General features: G+C 47.5%; 4 protein-coding genes across 12 annotated transcripts in view; 1 reads left to right on the top strand and 3 right to left on the bottom strand.

Annotated features, from left to right (window-relative positions):
- The window catches only part of LOC113428317 (uncharacterized), a 136680-nt gene that overhangs the window by 91996 nt on the left and 28900 nt on the right, over window positions 1–15784 (top strand). The window lies entirely within an intron of this gene.
- Window positions 1–15784, bottom strand: part of LOC113427367 (uncharacterized) — a 147353-nt gene that overhangs the window by 115888 nt on the left and 15681 nt on the right. The window contains exons 3-4 of one of the 5 annotated variants that reach the window (XM_087953423.1): window positions 9047–9493; window positions 8685–8799 (exon numbers count right to left, since the gene is read on the bottom strand). The exons of 3 other annotated variants lie outside the window; for them this stretch is intronic. In XM_087953423.1, the coding sequence (XP_087809549.1) occupies window positions 8685–8799; window positions 9047–9460 (529 nt within the window). In that variant the 5' untranslated portion in view covers window positions 9461–9493. Of the gene's footprint in view, window positions 1–8684; window positions 8800–9046; window positions 9935–15784 lie in introns of those variants that run through there. One more of the 5 variants, XM_087953427.1, reaches the window with a different exon arrangement.
- LOC113428287 (H-2 class II histocompatibility antigen, E-S beta chain-like) overlaps window positions 886–15784 on the bottom strand; it is a 165864-nt gene continuing 150965 nt past the window's right edge. Inside the window, exon 7 of the mRNA XM_087958844.1 lies at window positions 886–1046. The gene's annotated coding sequence lies outside the window, so the exon portion shown is untranslated. The remainder of the gene's footprint in view (window positions 1047–15784) is intronic.
- LOC148131790 (zinc finger protein 595-like) lies at window positions 4007–7415 on the bottom strand. The gene is made up of 2 exons (XM_087953534.1): window positions 6221–7415; window positions 4007–5117 (listed from the first exon to the last, which is right to left on the bottom strand). The coding sequence occupies exons 1-2, from the start codon at window positions 6411–6413 to the stop codon at window positions 4435–4437; spliced, it is 876 nt and encodes a 291-aa protein (XP_087809660.1). The 5' UTR covers window positions 6414–7415; the 3' UTR covers window positions 4007–4434.

The raw sequence follows: 15784 nt of genomic DNA, 5'->3' as shown, positions 1-15784 counted from the left end.
TCTTGAACCTCTAGTTCTTGCATAGATTTGAGTTCACCCTTTTCATTCAATATTTCACCATATCTGACTGTTCCATTTTATAAACAATTGGATATGCAAATGCTTCAATAGTTGACAACCAGACTGTTATTTTCATGTAATGTTGTTTTATTATTTTCTCCCATGTTGATAAGATTTAAACAAATAACAATTAAAAACTACAACCAGGATATATATATATGTTAAGACCACCAGATTCATAACTCTGCATTTAACCTGATCACAGCACTTGGGTAAAAGCTATGTTGAAATCTACTTGTCTTGGCTTTCAGCACTCTATATCGTCTTCCTGATAATAAAGCATCTCGAATATAATGTCTCCTAAAACAGGGGTCACCAACCTTTTGGACCTTAGGGACCACCAAACTCATAATTTTAGATTCCAGGGACCACTAGCTGGTTCTGTGGGTGTGGTCTAATTTTGGGTATGGCTTGGTGGTCGTGACTGGCTGGGCATGGCTTCTATGTAAATATTATAAATATTTATATAAATATTGAATTTTTTTTTATAAAAAAGAGCATTACCCAAAATCAGGCAAAGCAGGCAGATTGAGTTGCTCACAGAATCACAAATTTATTCAGAGATCTATCTGCCATTGGCTAGCTCAGTCTGTCACATAAAATTTGTTTGCAAGCAAATTCATAAAATTTTCTAGCAAGCAAACTCACAAAATAAACTCACAACACACTATGCATGTAGGTGCTGAATTTTTTATTTTTTAAAAAGAGCATCTTTTACCCAAAAGTAGGCGGCCAGATTGAGTTGCTCGCAAAACCATTCAGTGATCTATCTATCTGCCATCGGCTAGCTCAGTCTGTCATAAAATTTGCTTGGCATGAGTCTGAAGGGATTCCTGCCTGAGGGGGTTGGACTAGATGACCTCCAGGGTCCCTTCCGTTCTGTTCTATGAAATCTCCCCTACAAGGGGACTCTGGGTGGCTTACAGGTTATGATCGGAAATGGAATATATTGAAATCTCCTAATATATTTAAGTGTATATTATACACTGCTCAAAAAAAGTAAAGGGAACACAAAAATAAGACATCCTAGATGTGAATGAGTGAAATATTCTTATATATAGTTATACATAGTTGAATGTGCTGACAACAAAATCACACAAAAATGATCAATGGAAATCAAATTTAGCAACCCATGGAGATCTGGATTTGGAGTTACACTCATAATTAAAGTGGAAAAAAGCACTACAGGCTGATCCAACTTGGATGTAATGTCCTGAAAACAAAATGAGGCTCAGTAGTGTGTGTGGCCTCCACGCGCATGTATGACCTCCCTACAATACCTGGGCATACTCCTGATGAGGTGGCGGATGGTCTCCTGAGGGATCTCCTCCCACACCTGGACTAAAGCATCCCCCATCTCCTGGACAGTCTGTGGTGCAATGTGGCATTGGTGGATGGAGCGAGACATGATGTCCCAGATGTGCTATCAGCAATTTAGCTGGGAAAATCTCCTGCCATTTGCTAAAGTGGCCCACAATACCGTAGTGGATATTAACATGGGACTCACCCCTTTTAAAATAGCCAAAGGGGTGGAATTTCTCCTCATGCCTGAATCCCCTCAGGAACCCCCCTCCACACTAAGCCTAACAGGATGTGTGGGTTGCTTTCAAAATATAGTGGGGATGTAAACCAGGGGTGCTCCCCAAATCTTGGAGAAATTCTGGGAAAGATTTTAGCGTTTCTGTGTATTTTGTTTTTGATTGCAATATTTTTCAGGTCTCTGTAAGTAAAAGCTGCCCAAACCCCCAAAATTTTCTGTATTCACAGAAAGGAGATAGTTTTAAAAATATTAAAACAAACATCTATAACTTGTAGGAGGGGATGAGATGAGGGAGGAAGAGAAGAAACTCACCTGCAGGAGGTTGGATGGGAGTGGCTGGAAGGAGAAAAAGAGCCAATCAGGACCCTTCATGGGCTGGAGGACTCAGGGGGTCCCCCTCCCCATCGATAGCCCATAATAGGTTGCAGGATCTTCCCTTAATAGCTCCTCCAAGAACAGAAGTTCCCAAAACTATTCCTCAAGGAGACCCTCTTGGCCCCCTGCTGAACTTGATGAGAGGCCTCCACTAGATGGTCCCCTCCTCACAACCTCTACTCCAGACCCCCAGACTCACCTTTCTTGCTCTTCAGGTGGGGGAAGAGCCCCATAGCCAGGAAGGCCGCTCCTATCACGGCCCCCATGATCCCTGTCCAGAGTTTCCTCTTGGCAGAGCTGGAGGAACAGGGCTCTGGGGTAGGAGAAGGAGCCTCACCTGAGCAGGAGGATCAGGCCCACCTTCCCCCAGGAGGGGCCATTCCGGCTCCCCCCACAGGGAGGGTCTCAGGGCAGGAAGGGAGGGGCTTACCCCTCTGGCCGGTGATGGGGGCCTCCAGGATGGCGTGCCCCACTTTGCAAGTGTAGACTTCCCCCACTGGGGCTGGGTCTCCAGCATCACCTGGAGCTGGTAGGTCCAGGCTCTGTTCTGGAGCTCCTCCCCGAAGGCCACGCCCTCCTCCAAAGGCTGCCTGTTCTTCAGCCACTGGACCTCAATCTCCAGGGGGTAAAAGCCCGTGGTGGTTCAGAGGAGGATGGTGTTGGGGAATCAGGGTCCATCTTGGTGGGGGAGATGGTGACAATGGGTTTGGCTGGAGGGAAGGAAGAGAAGGAGGCACATGAGATGCACAGGAGGGCCCAGAACAGGAGACCAAGTTGGTTAGTTCAGGCCAGGATCCCTTTTCACTCCTGAATATATTCTGTGTTTTGAGTCATCTTCCAAAGTAAATTGCAGCAAGAAACTAAAAGAGGGAAAAAAGTGAAAGCCTTCCTGATTGGGATCAGTTGCAGCCTCCAAAAAGGAAGAATTCCCCAAATAGGCAAATCTGACAGGGATAAACGCTAGAAACGCCCAGAGGTGGAAGGAACCTTCTGCCAGATGTGGTGGAGATGGAAAGAAATAACGCAGAAGACGGGAAGGACAAACGCAGCAGGATTCTCGGGATCTCATGGAAAATGGAACCACACTTTTAATCAGGTGTAATACCACATTTGTTTGTTTAGTACATTTAGTTATTTATTAAATTTATTTGCCAAAGTGGCCAACTAACCCAAAGACTTACAGACCCTCTCCTAGCCGTGACTGCCACCTGCTCTTCGGGAGTCCAGGAGAATCTCCAGAATTGGGAACTGAATATACAGAATATGGAGGAAAAATCAGAAATGGTGACAGGAGAAGGAGGAGGAGGAGAAGAAAGGAGAAGGAGAAGGAGAAGGGAGGAGGAGGGAGGAGGAGGAGAAGGAGGAGGAAGGAGGAGGAGGAGGAAGGAGGAGGGAGAAGAGAAGAAGGAGAAGAAGAAGAAGAAAGGACAAAGACGGGGAGGAGTTAGAAGAGAAAGCAGTGAAATGGATCAAAAGGAACAACAAATAACACAAGAAGAAAAAAGAAGCTGAATATGAGATATTAACGATGGATATAATAAGAGGGGGGATATTGAGACTGGAATGCTGATAAATGAAATAGTTAAGGAAATAGAGATCTGAATGTTTGAAAGAGGCTCCTTCCAGTCTCCCGCCCCTCCAACCCTCCCTTTCCTTCCTTCTGTGGGTCAGGATGACCCCCCTTTTCCTTGCAAAGCGCCCCTATGAAAATCTCAGAGTAAAGTTTGGGCCGTTTCTCCTCTGCTTCCCGCTCCTTTCCTCAGAAAACGGGTTGGACTAGATGGCCTCCAGGATCCCTCCCAACTCTGTTAATCTGCTATCTGACCACCATCTCAAACCATCTAAGAATCTATATACTTTTTTCAGATTGCTGGGGACAATAAGCTGAATTTGTAAACTGTTCAGAGAGTGTGGTAAAGTATTGTGGAGTGGTATATAAGTCTAAGTAGAATTGCTGTTGCTATATATTTTGTCCCAAGCATGGATCCTTTTAGGAGTAAGATGACCATTCTGAGCAAACCTCCCTCCACATTCCATGCATGGTCTTTTATTTTGAGTATATGTTTTATTTTTATTCATACACGTTTTGAATACAGTGTATTGTCAGGGCATATCATTTACAAAAAAGCAAAAGAAAAAACAAACAAATATCAACACATATATAGTAACAATGATAGTGTAACAAAATAATTTTAACTGAATTTCTGGTATTAGCTTATTTATACTTTTTATGTTAATTATATCAACATGTTTCTAATTGTCAACCCTCTTTGTATTTAACTCTTACATAACAATAATCTTTCACCTAATTTCAAATGGGAAATAAGATTTCATCTATGAGCAAAGGTCTTTCCATATTCCGTGTATTTAAATGGTTTCTCTCCTGTGTGCATCTTTTTGCGCCTTTTAAGATCACTTTCCACACTCCATGCATCTATACAGGTTCACTCCTCTGTGTATTATTTTATGGGAAATAAGATGACCTCTTTGAGCAAAGGTCTTTCCACACTCCCTGCATTTATATGGCCTTTCGTGTGGATCATCTTATGGGAAATAAGTATATATCTATAAGCAAAGCACTTTCCACATTCCGTGCATTTAAATGGCTTCTCTCCTGTGTGGATCTTTTTGTGCCTTTTGAGATCATTGTTCCGAGTAAACGTTTTTCCACACTCCATGCATTTAAATGGCTTCTCCCCTCTGTGGGTCATCTTATGGGAAATAAGATGACCACTTTGAGCAAAGGTCTTTCCACACTCTATGCATTCATATGGTTTCACTTCCAAGTGGATCCTTTTATGGATAGTAAGTAGCCTGCTTGTTATAAAACATTTTCCACATTCCAAACATTTATAAGGCTTCTCTTTTGTGTCAATCACTTTTTGAGATGTAAGGAAGTTATTCCCAAGACAAAGAATGAATGTCCCATTGTAATTTTGTCCATTGTGTCTTCTTATAGCATTATCTCCTTTGTTTTGCATTGGAGCATCCCTGGAAGATGAGCATTCCTGGCTGGAATTCTTTGACTGTTTTTTTTCATGGCTTTCTAATTCCATTCGAATTCCAAACTTCTCCATTCCATCTTTAGCATTGATCACTTGGAACAGTTCACAGGAATCTTGATTCTCCTGCCCATTATTACCTTCAAAGCAAAAGGGAAATGAAAATGATGACAAGGTTAGAGAAAAAGTTCAAAGTGTAGAAAGTCAAGTGAATTTCCTTCTGAATTTCTCCGAATTTCCATTAGGTTGTATGTTTGCATGCCTACAGTGGTGTGCTATAGACATGATGATTTCTATATTCATGAGTCATGAAAGCTTTGAAAATATGTAGAAAACATCTTTCTTTACAATTATCTACATATATGCAAATCTCACTCAGTCATTCGAGTTAATCAAGGGAAATATCCAAGGAGGAATTAGGAGAAAACTTAAGATTTATTGGGGTGGGTTAATTTCAGCAGAGACCTTTGAGAAATGAAACAATTTTGAAACAAGCTCCTTCTTCCCCAGTGCACCTTGGAGCAGCTGCTCTACAGCGTCTGTCTGGTGGGACCACCACTTGGCCTGTTCCTGGATTCCAAAGATGAGATTTTGGAGATAAATCCCTTGCTTAAAGCCTCAGATTGCCTTGTAAGTGATCTTTGCACTGAGTGGAACTGGGACTGAAAGGTTACGCTGCCCCAAGTCTCACTTGAAGGGCTATTGCTGGATCTGTACGCCTAAGTCTCACAGAGAACTGAGGCCTAGAGTACGTTAGTGCAGGATCACACAAGACCAGTAGAGCAAGATCTCAGGCGACTAATCTCATGTGATCTCATACTGCAGTACTTTAGGCCTGTGTTCCTTTAAGAACTGAGGACTGCACGAGATCAAGGGCAAAAGTCTTTGAAAATGAAGAGGGGTTCCTTCTGTTTGAAAAGCATTTTGCCCTGGATCTCGTGCAGGCCTTGCTTAGGAGAGAACAGAGGCCTAAAGCACTGTTGTGCAAGATCACAAGAGATCAATAGTGCTAGATTTCCCAATGCTGATCTCATGCATCTCTCACTACTTTAAGCCTCTTTTTTCTGCAAATGCAATGAAGCAGGTTTTAACGGCTTGCCACATTGTCGCAAGATACCGTATTTTTCAAATTATAATACGCACTGGATCATCTCCCTCCCAGGAGACGATATCTGATCAGTGGTATTTTAATAAAAAAATAACTATAATCTCTCTTCTTGATTGGGGACTAGAAAACTCTTACCCAGAGAGATCATGTTCCTATGGTTTTCAAGCATGACTTCCGAATGCAGCGCTTTCTGGTCAGGATCCAGCTGAGACCATTCCTCCTCAGAGAAATACACAGCCACCTCCTCGAAGGACACAAGACCCTCCTGGACACAGAAAAAAGAACAGAACGGGAGGCTTCGCAAGATCTGTTCATCTTCATCATTCATTTAGACAAGAGGATAGAAGGGGAACTCATCAAATTTGCAAACAAGACCAAATTGACAGGAATACCAACACTCCAGAAGATAAGCTTGAGATATAGAAGGATCGACAGATTGAGCCCCCTTTAACAAAAGGAAATCAACAGTGAGAAATGTAAGGTTCTACATTTAGGAAGGAAAAACCAAATGCACTGGCATAGAATAGTGATACCTGGCTCAAGAGTAGTAAGTGCAACAGAGATCTTGGAGTCCTAGTGGACAACCACTTAAACCTGAGTCAGCACTATGGTACAGTTGCCCGCCACAAAACCCCAACTGAATCATACACCGCATTAAGAGGAATAGAATCAAGATGGTATGAAGTGTTAGTAACACTTTATGCCTTGGTAAGACCACACTTGGAATATTGCATTGTTTTGGTTGCCAGATATAAAAAAGATCTTGTGACTCTAGAAAAAGTGCAGAGAAGAGCAACAAAAATTATTAGTGGACTGGCGGCTAAAACATATAAACAACGGTTGCTGGAATTGGGGATGTCTAATTTCATGAAAAGAAGGACTAGGGGAGACATGATAGCAGTGTTCCAAGAAGCAATGGATGGAAACTATTCAAGGAGAGAACAAACCTGCAAGTAAAGAGAAATTTCCTGACAGTGAGAACAATTAATCAGTGGAATGACTTCCCTCCAGGAATTGTGGGTGCTCCAACACTGGAGGTGTTTATGAAGAAACTGGACAGCTATTTATCTGAAATGTTATAGGGCTTCCTGTCTGAGTAGGGGGTTGGACTAGAAGACCTCCAAGATCCCTACCAACTCTGTTATTCTATTCCATTGTTCCCAAATTCCCAAAGCAGAGATATGCACTAAGTTAAATGGCTGTGAGGAACACAAGTTCTAATTTTAGGTGAGAAAATGAGCAAATCTGAAAATTGCTTTCACTGAAGAAATATTTAGGGAAGTTTTATGAAATTCATTGATTCTGCAAAATCTTCAGTGCCTTTCAGTAAAGTAATCCCACTTCTGGATCTATCGCTTTGTCTATCATTCATTGACAGTAGTCTGAGCCATTGGCTGAAAGGAAGAAAAGAAAGAAGAGAAAATTCCCTGGGAAAGTCATTTCTCAGCCATTGCAAAGCGGAAATGTTTGATCTCCTAATTGAGGCATAAATCATAGGATTGGAAATTATTTTGTAACCCAAAGTACCGTGATTACATGCTCAACTTGGCAACTCCCTTTGGATTTTAACAGTCTGTTTTATTTTAACACGATTTGCTTATTTTTCAACTTCAGGTTATAAATAAGGCTTTTTATAATGGCAATGTGGCAATGTATTTATTTTTCATTAGCCTTTCACAATTCTGAGTCAAAGAAAAAAAAGGGGGGGGGGGTCTTTAGCAGTTCCTGCCACTGTGATACGTTTATTCTGATTTCTTGAAGGACCTTTAAAAATTGGTTCTTGTAAATTCAAAGTTGGAGGAGAACCTAGAAGAACAAGATAACCAGAGGAAGCTATACTGGCTGACAGCAACTTGAATCTGCTATTCTGCTCTCCATGTTGTGGAAGAACCCAAAAATAATCCCAGCCAAACAAGGGGGGGAAACAGAAGGAGAGAGCCCTCTGCACACCCGCTCCACTTCCTGAAGGAAGAATAGAAATCTCTTTTCCCTTTCTTACTTGAGTTGGAGGTTCAACTGCTGTTTGATCTCCGTCATAAAAACCAGGAAGCTTCATTCTTTGTTTCTCTGTAAGGAATAAATAATTTCAAAATGCATAATGAACAAAATAGGAGGTATTCTATATAAGAGAAGTGTGCTGTCCCAGCCAGTCTATGGGAATTGGATAGTTACTTAGGAATTGTGAGCTGTCCCCTTAAGGGAATGCATCATGGTAAATGTAGTTAAAGGGATCCTGGGAAATGTAGTTCATGTCACATGGTCACATCTGTAATCACAATTGGTCATTGATTTAACCCTCCAGGGGTTGGGGGGAGTTTTCCTCACTTTTGCCTGAACTCACTAACTCATGGCAGCTTCTTTCTATCACTACGGGATGGATTAGGGGATAACCATCTTTTACTACAAGGCAGATATACAAAGGATTGGTCATTAAAGAAGAACTTTGTCACAAATGTGAGTTATGAGGATACCTGATGAACCAACAAATGTACTTTGTCATGGACGTCTTGTTGAGTTTATCTATTTGCATCTGCACAGCTTACAAATCCATCTCTGTGCAGAGACAGAAAAAGAAGAGAGAGTGAAAGTAAGACATTACCTCCTGAGGTGTCCTGGCTTGGATCTTCCCAAGGGATCCTCCTGAAAAATAGCTCCTGAGGGGGATTTGATGGGTTCTTCTTTCCTTCAGGATTTCTGATCTCCACAGTGCAGCACTTCAAATAGGAGGAAGGAAGGAAAAAGCAGAATTAATGTAGGTCACACAACACAAAGTGGATTCTTATATTCAGAACACAACCTCAAAGCCCCCAATATCCATCTGTGTGGCTGAATGTAAAAACAATGGAACAATGTCCTACAAGAATTGCATCATATTATGAACGTGGGAGAAGTTTGGGAAGGAGGGGTGAAGCATTCCAAACACTCTATTTATTCCCTTCCAAGCTCCCTAAAGTCTCCCACCTGCTGCTGGAGCTGCTCCTTTTGCTCCTCCGCCTGGCTCAGGAGGAAGCCTTCCGCCAGGGCCATTGCCTGGGAGCTGCTCTCTGCTCCACACTCCCGCACCCAGCCCTCCATCTCTGGAGGCAGGAGAGCCAGGAACCGCTCCAGAACCACCAGGTCCAGCATCTGGGTTTTGCTGTGCTTTTCTGGTCTCAGCCATCGCCTGCACAAGTTATGGAGTCGGCTGCAAAGTCCTCGGGGACCCTCAGCCTCCCGGTATCGGATGGAGGTCCAGGGCAGAACTTCTGAAGGGAGGATGGTTCCCTCCTGCAGGACCTTCGGCCCAGTTCTGGTCCAGCTTTCCCCACAGCTCCCAGGCTGAAGAGCCGCATGGCCTTTTCCGCTCCCATCCTTGGCCAAAGGGGGTGTCTCCATCCTTCCTCTCTCTGGCAGAGCAATTCCAAAGGGCTCCAGGGACTTTGGGGATCTCCAGGGTCCTCTTCCTTCAAGGGGCCATTTCTGGGGCCGCAAGACGGATCCCTGCCAGTCCTTCCTTCCTTCCCCCGCAGAGGAAATACTGGCTTGCAAAGGCTGCGGAGGTTCCGGATCTGAGAGGGAGAGAAAAACAGACTCCTGGATCAGAGAAGGGGATTCAGCCCCTGGACTACTTTCCCCCAACCTGCCCGGAGCCCCAAGCAGTTTCTCCCAGCGCAGGTCCCATACCCCCCACCCGAGTATGGCTGGGAAGGAGGCAGCTGGAGAAGCTACCCCCCTCCGCTTCTTTCCTCCTCCTGAGACAGGATGGGGCCCTCGGGGAGCCCGGTGTGAATCCAGCCTCCTCCTCCTCCTCGGCCGGCTTCTCTCCTCTCCTTCGCCAGGCCCACTCTCCCCAACCCCCCTTCGCACGGAAAGGGCGGCTGGGGAGCATGGGACTCGGGAAGAGCCCCCCTCTTACCTGGGTCACGTCTGGATATCACCCCGCTAGGCTCTCCCGCAGCCTCTCTGCCTCCTACGGTGCCCCAGGGGTTGAGGAGAGCGAGTGCAGCGTCCTAGAGAGGCAAGATTCAGTGATATCACTTCCGCCTCCTCTGGGAAGGCAGCTGTGACGTTTGCCCTCCAGTGGCCCAATGGGGAAGCACTTGGAGTTCCCTTCCCTTGGCGTAAGGCACGCCCTGGTGGACTTGGGGCAAAGGGCCAGGAGGGCAGAAAGGGCGGGAAAGAGGAGCGCATGGGAGGGGGAAGGGAGAGGGCGGGGATGATGGGCTTGGGAGTTGCGGGAAAAGCCCCTCTCCATGGATCTGTCAGACAAAGGCTTCCACATCTGTGCTTCTTATCCCCGTTTTATATGAACCCAAATGCCTTGAAGGAGGTTTTCCTCTTTCTTCTGTGGCGTTTCTAGAGCGGTTTGGTTATTTCTTATATATAAAGTGCAACTCCACCTCCGCCTCTTTCATTAGGTCCGCCTCTATATTTATTTAGAGGAGAGAAGAGAGAAATCTTCTTTGTGGAAATCCCTGAGATATTGGAAGATGCCACCATGTTTCCCCTCGTCCTTCTTTTCCTCAGACCAGACACACCCAGTTCCAGCAACCGTTTTTTAAAATATCTTTTAGCCTCCATTTTTGTTGCTCTTCTCTGCTCTCTTTCTAGAATCTCAAGATGTTGTTTATTATACAAAACACAAATAAAAATAAAAATAGGAAATTAAGGGAAGGAGAAAGAAGGAAAAAGAAAGTATGAGGTACAAGAGAAAAAAAGGGGAAAAGATGTTGTCTTTTTAGCACAGTGCAAGATTTAAAAAAGAACAATTCCAGCCTGACAATTCAATGAAATGGACAAAAGCAAAGTCATTTTGGGTCTTTTTCTTTTAAAATCTTTAAATGTGAAAATATCCCATTTAATGGCTGGAGAAGGAAAGCGCACAAAGGCCCCAAGCACCCGGTTGTGGCTGAGGGCCAGCGGGCTCCCGCCTGAGGGGATATGAGTTCTGATTGGTTGATTGGGTGGAAAGGGGGTGTTTCCCTTTTCCCCGCCTTTTTCTTCTATTTTCTTCTTTTTCTTCTATGGGCTGCTTGAGATTTACCTCAGGATGTTCCTGACTGTCTTCTCTGCTGCGAACGTTAAATACGTTATATATTGATACGTTATATATTGATATAAAACTACAAATTTGTCTCCTGCTTCCTTTGGGCAGCAGCTGCGCGATTCCCCCACATTAAATATCTTCAGTTGCAGCTGCCAGTCGTGGGTTCCCCATGAAAGTGTCGGAAGAAAAATCAGGTCCAAGAAGGGGAGAAAATGGAGGCTGATTAAAGAAAAGAGGTTTATTGACGGGGCAGAACCACGAACAGCCTGCAGTTAGAAGAGAACAGAGCTGGAAGGGACCTAGGAGGTCTTCTAGTCCAGCCTCCTGCTCAGGCAGGAGAACCTCCAGCATTCCGGACAAGGGGCTGCCGGGTCTCTTCTTCAGGGCCTCCAGTGACGAAGCGCCCACAACTTCTGGTGGCCAGGAGTCCCACCGTCTGATTGTCCTCCCTGTCAGGAAGTTTCTCTCCAGTTCTCCGTCGCTTCTCTCTCCGCGGAGAGTCTCCACCCTTTGCTTCTCGTCTTCCGGGGCTTCGGAGGGGAGCTTGGTCCCCCCTCTCTCCTCTGGGGCAGCCGGGAAAGGAGCCGGACGAGCCACGGATTTTCCTGCCGTTTTCGCCGCATCTGGTGATCCGGAGGCTCCTTTTGAGGCCGTTTCGTCCTCTGAGGAGGCGGTCAGGGCTGAAGCCGCGGTTCCCCTCAGAGAAAGGCCCTTCTTCTCTCCGCATCCCGGGTCTCCTCGGCCGCCTCTGGCAACAGCCGCGGCCATCCAGGCTTCCGAGGCGAGAGCCAAAGTTTCTCCTGCCCTCCAAGCCCAGCTAGGCGCCGCTTTGCTTTGCGGCTCTTGTCCGGCAGCCTCGGCGGGGACGGGGACACACCTCTGAGATGGCGGCTTCCCCCCCTCCTTCATCTCCAGCGGCTCCTGGGTTTCTTTTCTAGGTTCCTCGGTTCCTTTTGGGAGGCGGAGAAGGGGGGGGGGGCTTTTTGTGGGGGCTGCGTTTCCTTCCTCCGAGAGTCTCGGGAGTGAAAAGGGAATAAAAAGGAGTGAAAAGGGAATAAAAAGGAGCCTTTTGGTTCAGGGGCGCTTCCTGCTCCACGGCCGAAAGAGGCGGAGATTCCCGGGGAAAAAGCTCCGGATCCGCCCTTTGATACGGAGGAAATTCCTTCCAACGTGTTTTACTTTGTATGTATTTTGTTTTTCTGCAGAAAAATATATATATAGATTCTTAGTCAGCTTGAGATGGTGGCAAGATAGCAGATGAACAGAGTTGGGAGGGACCCTGGAGGTCATCTAGTCTAACCCCTGCTGGAGTTCTCCAAGGAAAGGAGCGGGAAGCGGAGCAGAAACGGCCAAACTTCACTTCGGGATCTCCTTTCGGGGCGGTTTGTGAGGAAAAGGGGGGCCCTCCTGACCCACAGTAGGCAGGGGGGTTGGATGGACGGGAGAGCGGAAGGAGCCACTACGTCCAGACGTTCCCAGCAAGGGAGACGCGGGTTTCAGGGAGGGGAATCGCCTTTTTCTGCCCCGAAACGAAGCGGTGCCTCTCCCTGGTTTAACTGAGAGTTTTCCGGGGATTCTCTCCCGTTTTGGGGGGTGTCTGTGGGTGATCCCCGACTTCCCCTCGCTACCTCTCTCCCCCCACCCTTGTCATGCAGTGCAACAGCTCTTCCCACGGCAGAATCTACCCATGAAATGAACACTTTTATGTGTGTGTGTGTGTCTATTTTTATGTCGCTCCCCCCCCCTCTCTCTCTCTGTGTGTGTGTGTGTTTCCTCGGACTTTTGAGCTGGGTGGGGCCAGAACGAGCTGAAGCACCAATTGGAAATCTCCCTGCTTGAGCGTCATCAGTCTCCGGGCAGAGTCTTTTGTGACTTCAACTGAAGGAGGAGGTAGTTCGGCGCAGAGAGGGAAAGTGAAAGTGGACGGGGGGGGGAGTCCTTTCAGTCTTGGGGGGCTGCAGCTCAAGGGGGGGATCATGGCAGGCTCTGCGGGGACCCTCCACTTTCTTTGCTCTCTTCACGATTCTCAGCTAGACTTTCCTCTGTGTGCATGCAGGGGTGAACCAGATCTCTGCTTAGGTTCACAAAATGCCCCAGGTTTTCCTCCCAGGGAGTTCAACAAAGTAGAAGGGAGGGAAGGACGGAAGAACAGAACAGCATGGAATAGAATAACAGAGTTGGAAGGGACCTTTGAGGTCTTCTACTCCAACCCCCTAGTCAGGCAGGAAACCCTTATTGCATTTCAGACCATCTCTTTAACAGATTAACAGAGGTAGAAGGTACATTGGAGGTCATCTAGTCCAACCCCACCCCCAAAAGCAGGAGACTGCACCCTTTCTGACAGAGGGCAGTCCACGCTCCTCTTGAAAGCTCCCACAACTTCCGAAGGCAACTCCTGTTCCGTGGGTTGATGGCTCTCCCGGCCAGGAAGGGAGTCTCTGCTTAGTCAGTTTCCTTGCCTTCTTTCTCCTCCTGCCTTCAGGGGCTTTGCAGAATAGGTTGGCACACTGGGAGGAAGGGGTCTTATTTCCCCCCCCCCCCCATTGAGATCCACAACAGGATCCTTGAACCCAAAACCGAGCTGCTACCATTGTTTGCGGTGGGTCAGAAAACCCCACAGCGCTGAGGGCACAACAGGCCCTCCAGCAGCCCCTTTGCCAGGAAGGGAGCCAAATGCAGAAGATGGGGGGGTTGGGAGTGCAGTGACCCTCTGTGTGTGTGTGTGTGTGTGTGTGTGAAGGCGCCCAATGACTTCCCAATCAACCGGCTAAGAGACCTCCAAGTCCTTGCTGGCTGTGGGGCTGATCCTCCCCTTCTCCCATCCACTGCAGCCCTAATCTACACCGGATTGGGGGGCAGGGCAAAAGGAAGTCCATACTCCCCTCCAGGGCTGGCCTGAACCCCCACTTGACCTGCAGCCCCCCAAGACTGAAAAGACTCCCCCTCCCATTTTCTCAGCTTCTCTCTGCGTCGAACTCCCTCCTCCATCGGGTGAACTCAAGGGAGACTCTGCCCGGAGACCGATGACGCTGTAAAAAGGGAGGATTCTCATTGGTCTTTCCGCTTTCATGAACCCTTCCAATCCCGAAGTTAGAGGAAAACGCGCCCTCCCCCCAGTTCAGACACCCTGATTCCGCCTCCGCGTCTTCCTCCCCTCCCTTTGGGGGCGCTTGTGGGGTGGCATCCATGGACTCCCCCTGGTGCTGCTGGTGGGGGCGCTAGCCCGGATCCTGGGAAGGAAGGAGGCAGGGAGGGAGGGGGAAAGGAGGAAGGGAGGGGGGAAAGAAGGGGGCAGGGAGGGAGAGGGAAAGAAGGAGGAGGGGAGGGAGGGGGAAGAAGGGAGGGAGGGCGAGATTTCCCCTTTCCCACCCTCAGATTCATTTCCCTCCTCCCCTAATGAAATCAACAACAGCCCGTCTGGAACTAAAAACCCAGCTGCTATTAGTGGGTCAGCAAACCCCACAGCGCCGGGGGTGAAACCGGCCCTCCGGTGGCCCCTTTGCCAGGAAGGGAGCCAAAGATTCCGGGAGGGAGGAGACTGGCCCCACGTGATTCTGGGAGGCGCCTTTCCACCCAGGAATAGTGTGGGGCCAAGAAAAGGAAGGGGGCGACCAGGGGAAGCGCCCCCCTTGGCGGGCCGGAGGGGCCTGGGCCGGCTCTGGCATCAGGACACTCTTGGGCACCTCCAGCCGCCTTGGAAACGCGCCGCCCCTTCAGGCAGACGGGCAGTGATGGGCGCGCCATGCGGGTAGCTCCCCCCCACACCCCTCCTCAGTAAGCCCGGCCTGGAGGAGCAGGGAGAGTGGCGGACCGAGCGCCGGAGGGTCAGAAGGCGCGCTCCGAAGTGGCTCTAAAATGCGTTCTCAGTGTGCGCCTCTCTGTCCCGAAGAGAGAGAGAGGGAGTAAATGTCAGGCTGGGAGAGCTTCGGCCACAAAGAACAGCTATGGTTACTTTTGCTGACAGCTTCTAGGCAACATAGGATTTTTCATGAATATGACCAATAATGAGCCATAATATGCAGGATTAAAAGAAGGAAGGAAGGAAGGTGAAATCAGAGGAGGGAGGGAGGGAGGGAGGGAGGATGTGATGGCCCTCCAGGTTCTCCTGCTCTACCCTCCCATCGTTCCAAGCTGTGCTGTGAAAGGAATCCGGAGCCACCAGGAAGAAGTGAAGTTGTGAAAGAGGGACTGAAATTCCTCCCAAAATCTCCTCCTTCAGGTTAAATGGCCCCATTGATCCTTTGTGAGAAACGCGTCTCTCTTGCTCGGAACTTGGAAGGGAAACGTCTGGACGAGCCGGTTCCTTCTGGTCTCCCCCACCTCCAACCCCCCTCTTTCCTTCTGTGGGTTAGGGAGACTCCCCCATTTTCTCGCAAAGCGGGCCCTGATGAAAATCCCAGAGTAAATTTTGGGTCGTTTCTCCTGCACTTCCCGCTCCTTTCCTCGGAGAACTCTGACGGGTTGGACTAGATCCGGGTCACCAACTTTTTGGACCTCAGGGACCAGCAAACTCATAATTTTAAATCCCAGGGACCACTAACTGGTTCTGTGGGTGTGGCCTAATTTGTGAGTGTAGCTTGGTGGTAATACGACTGGCTGGGCATGGCTTGTATGTAAATATTATAAATATTTATATAAATGTTTTTTTTAATAAAAAAGCAACTTTTACCCAA

Source organism: Notechis scutatus, chromosome 2, assembly GCF_049901735.1.
Source record: "Notechis scutatus isolate UNSWTSFEM ecotype Mainland chromosome 2, rNotScu1.2, whole genome shotgun sequence".
Lineage (NCBI taxonomy): Eukaryota > Metazoa > Chordata > Lepidosauria > Squamata > Elapidae > Notechis > Notechis scutatus.
This window is presented reverse-complemented; position numbering and strand designations above follow the sequence as displayed.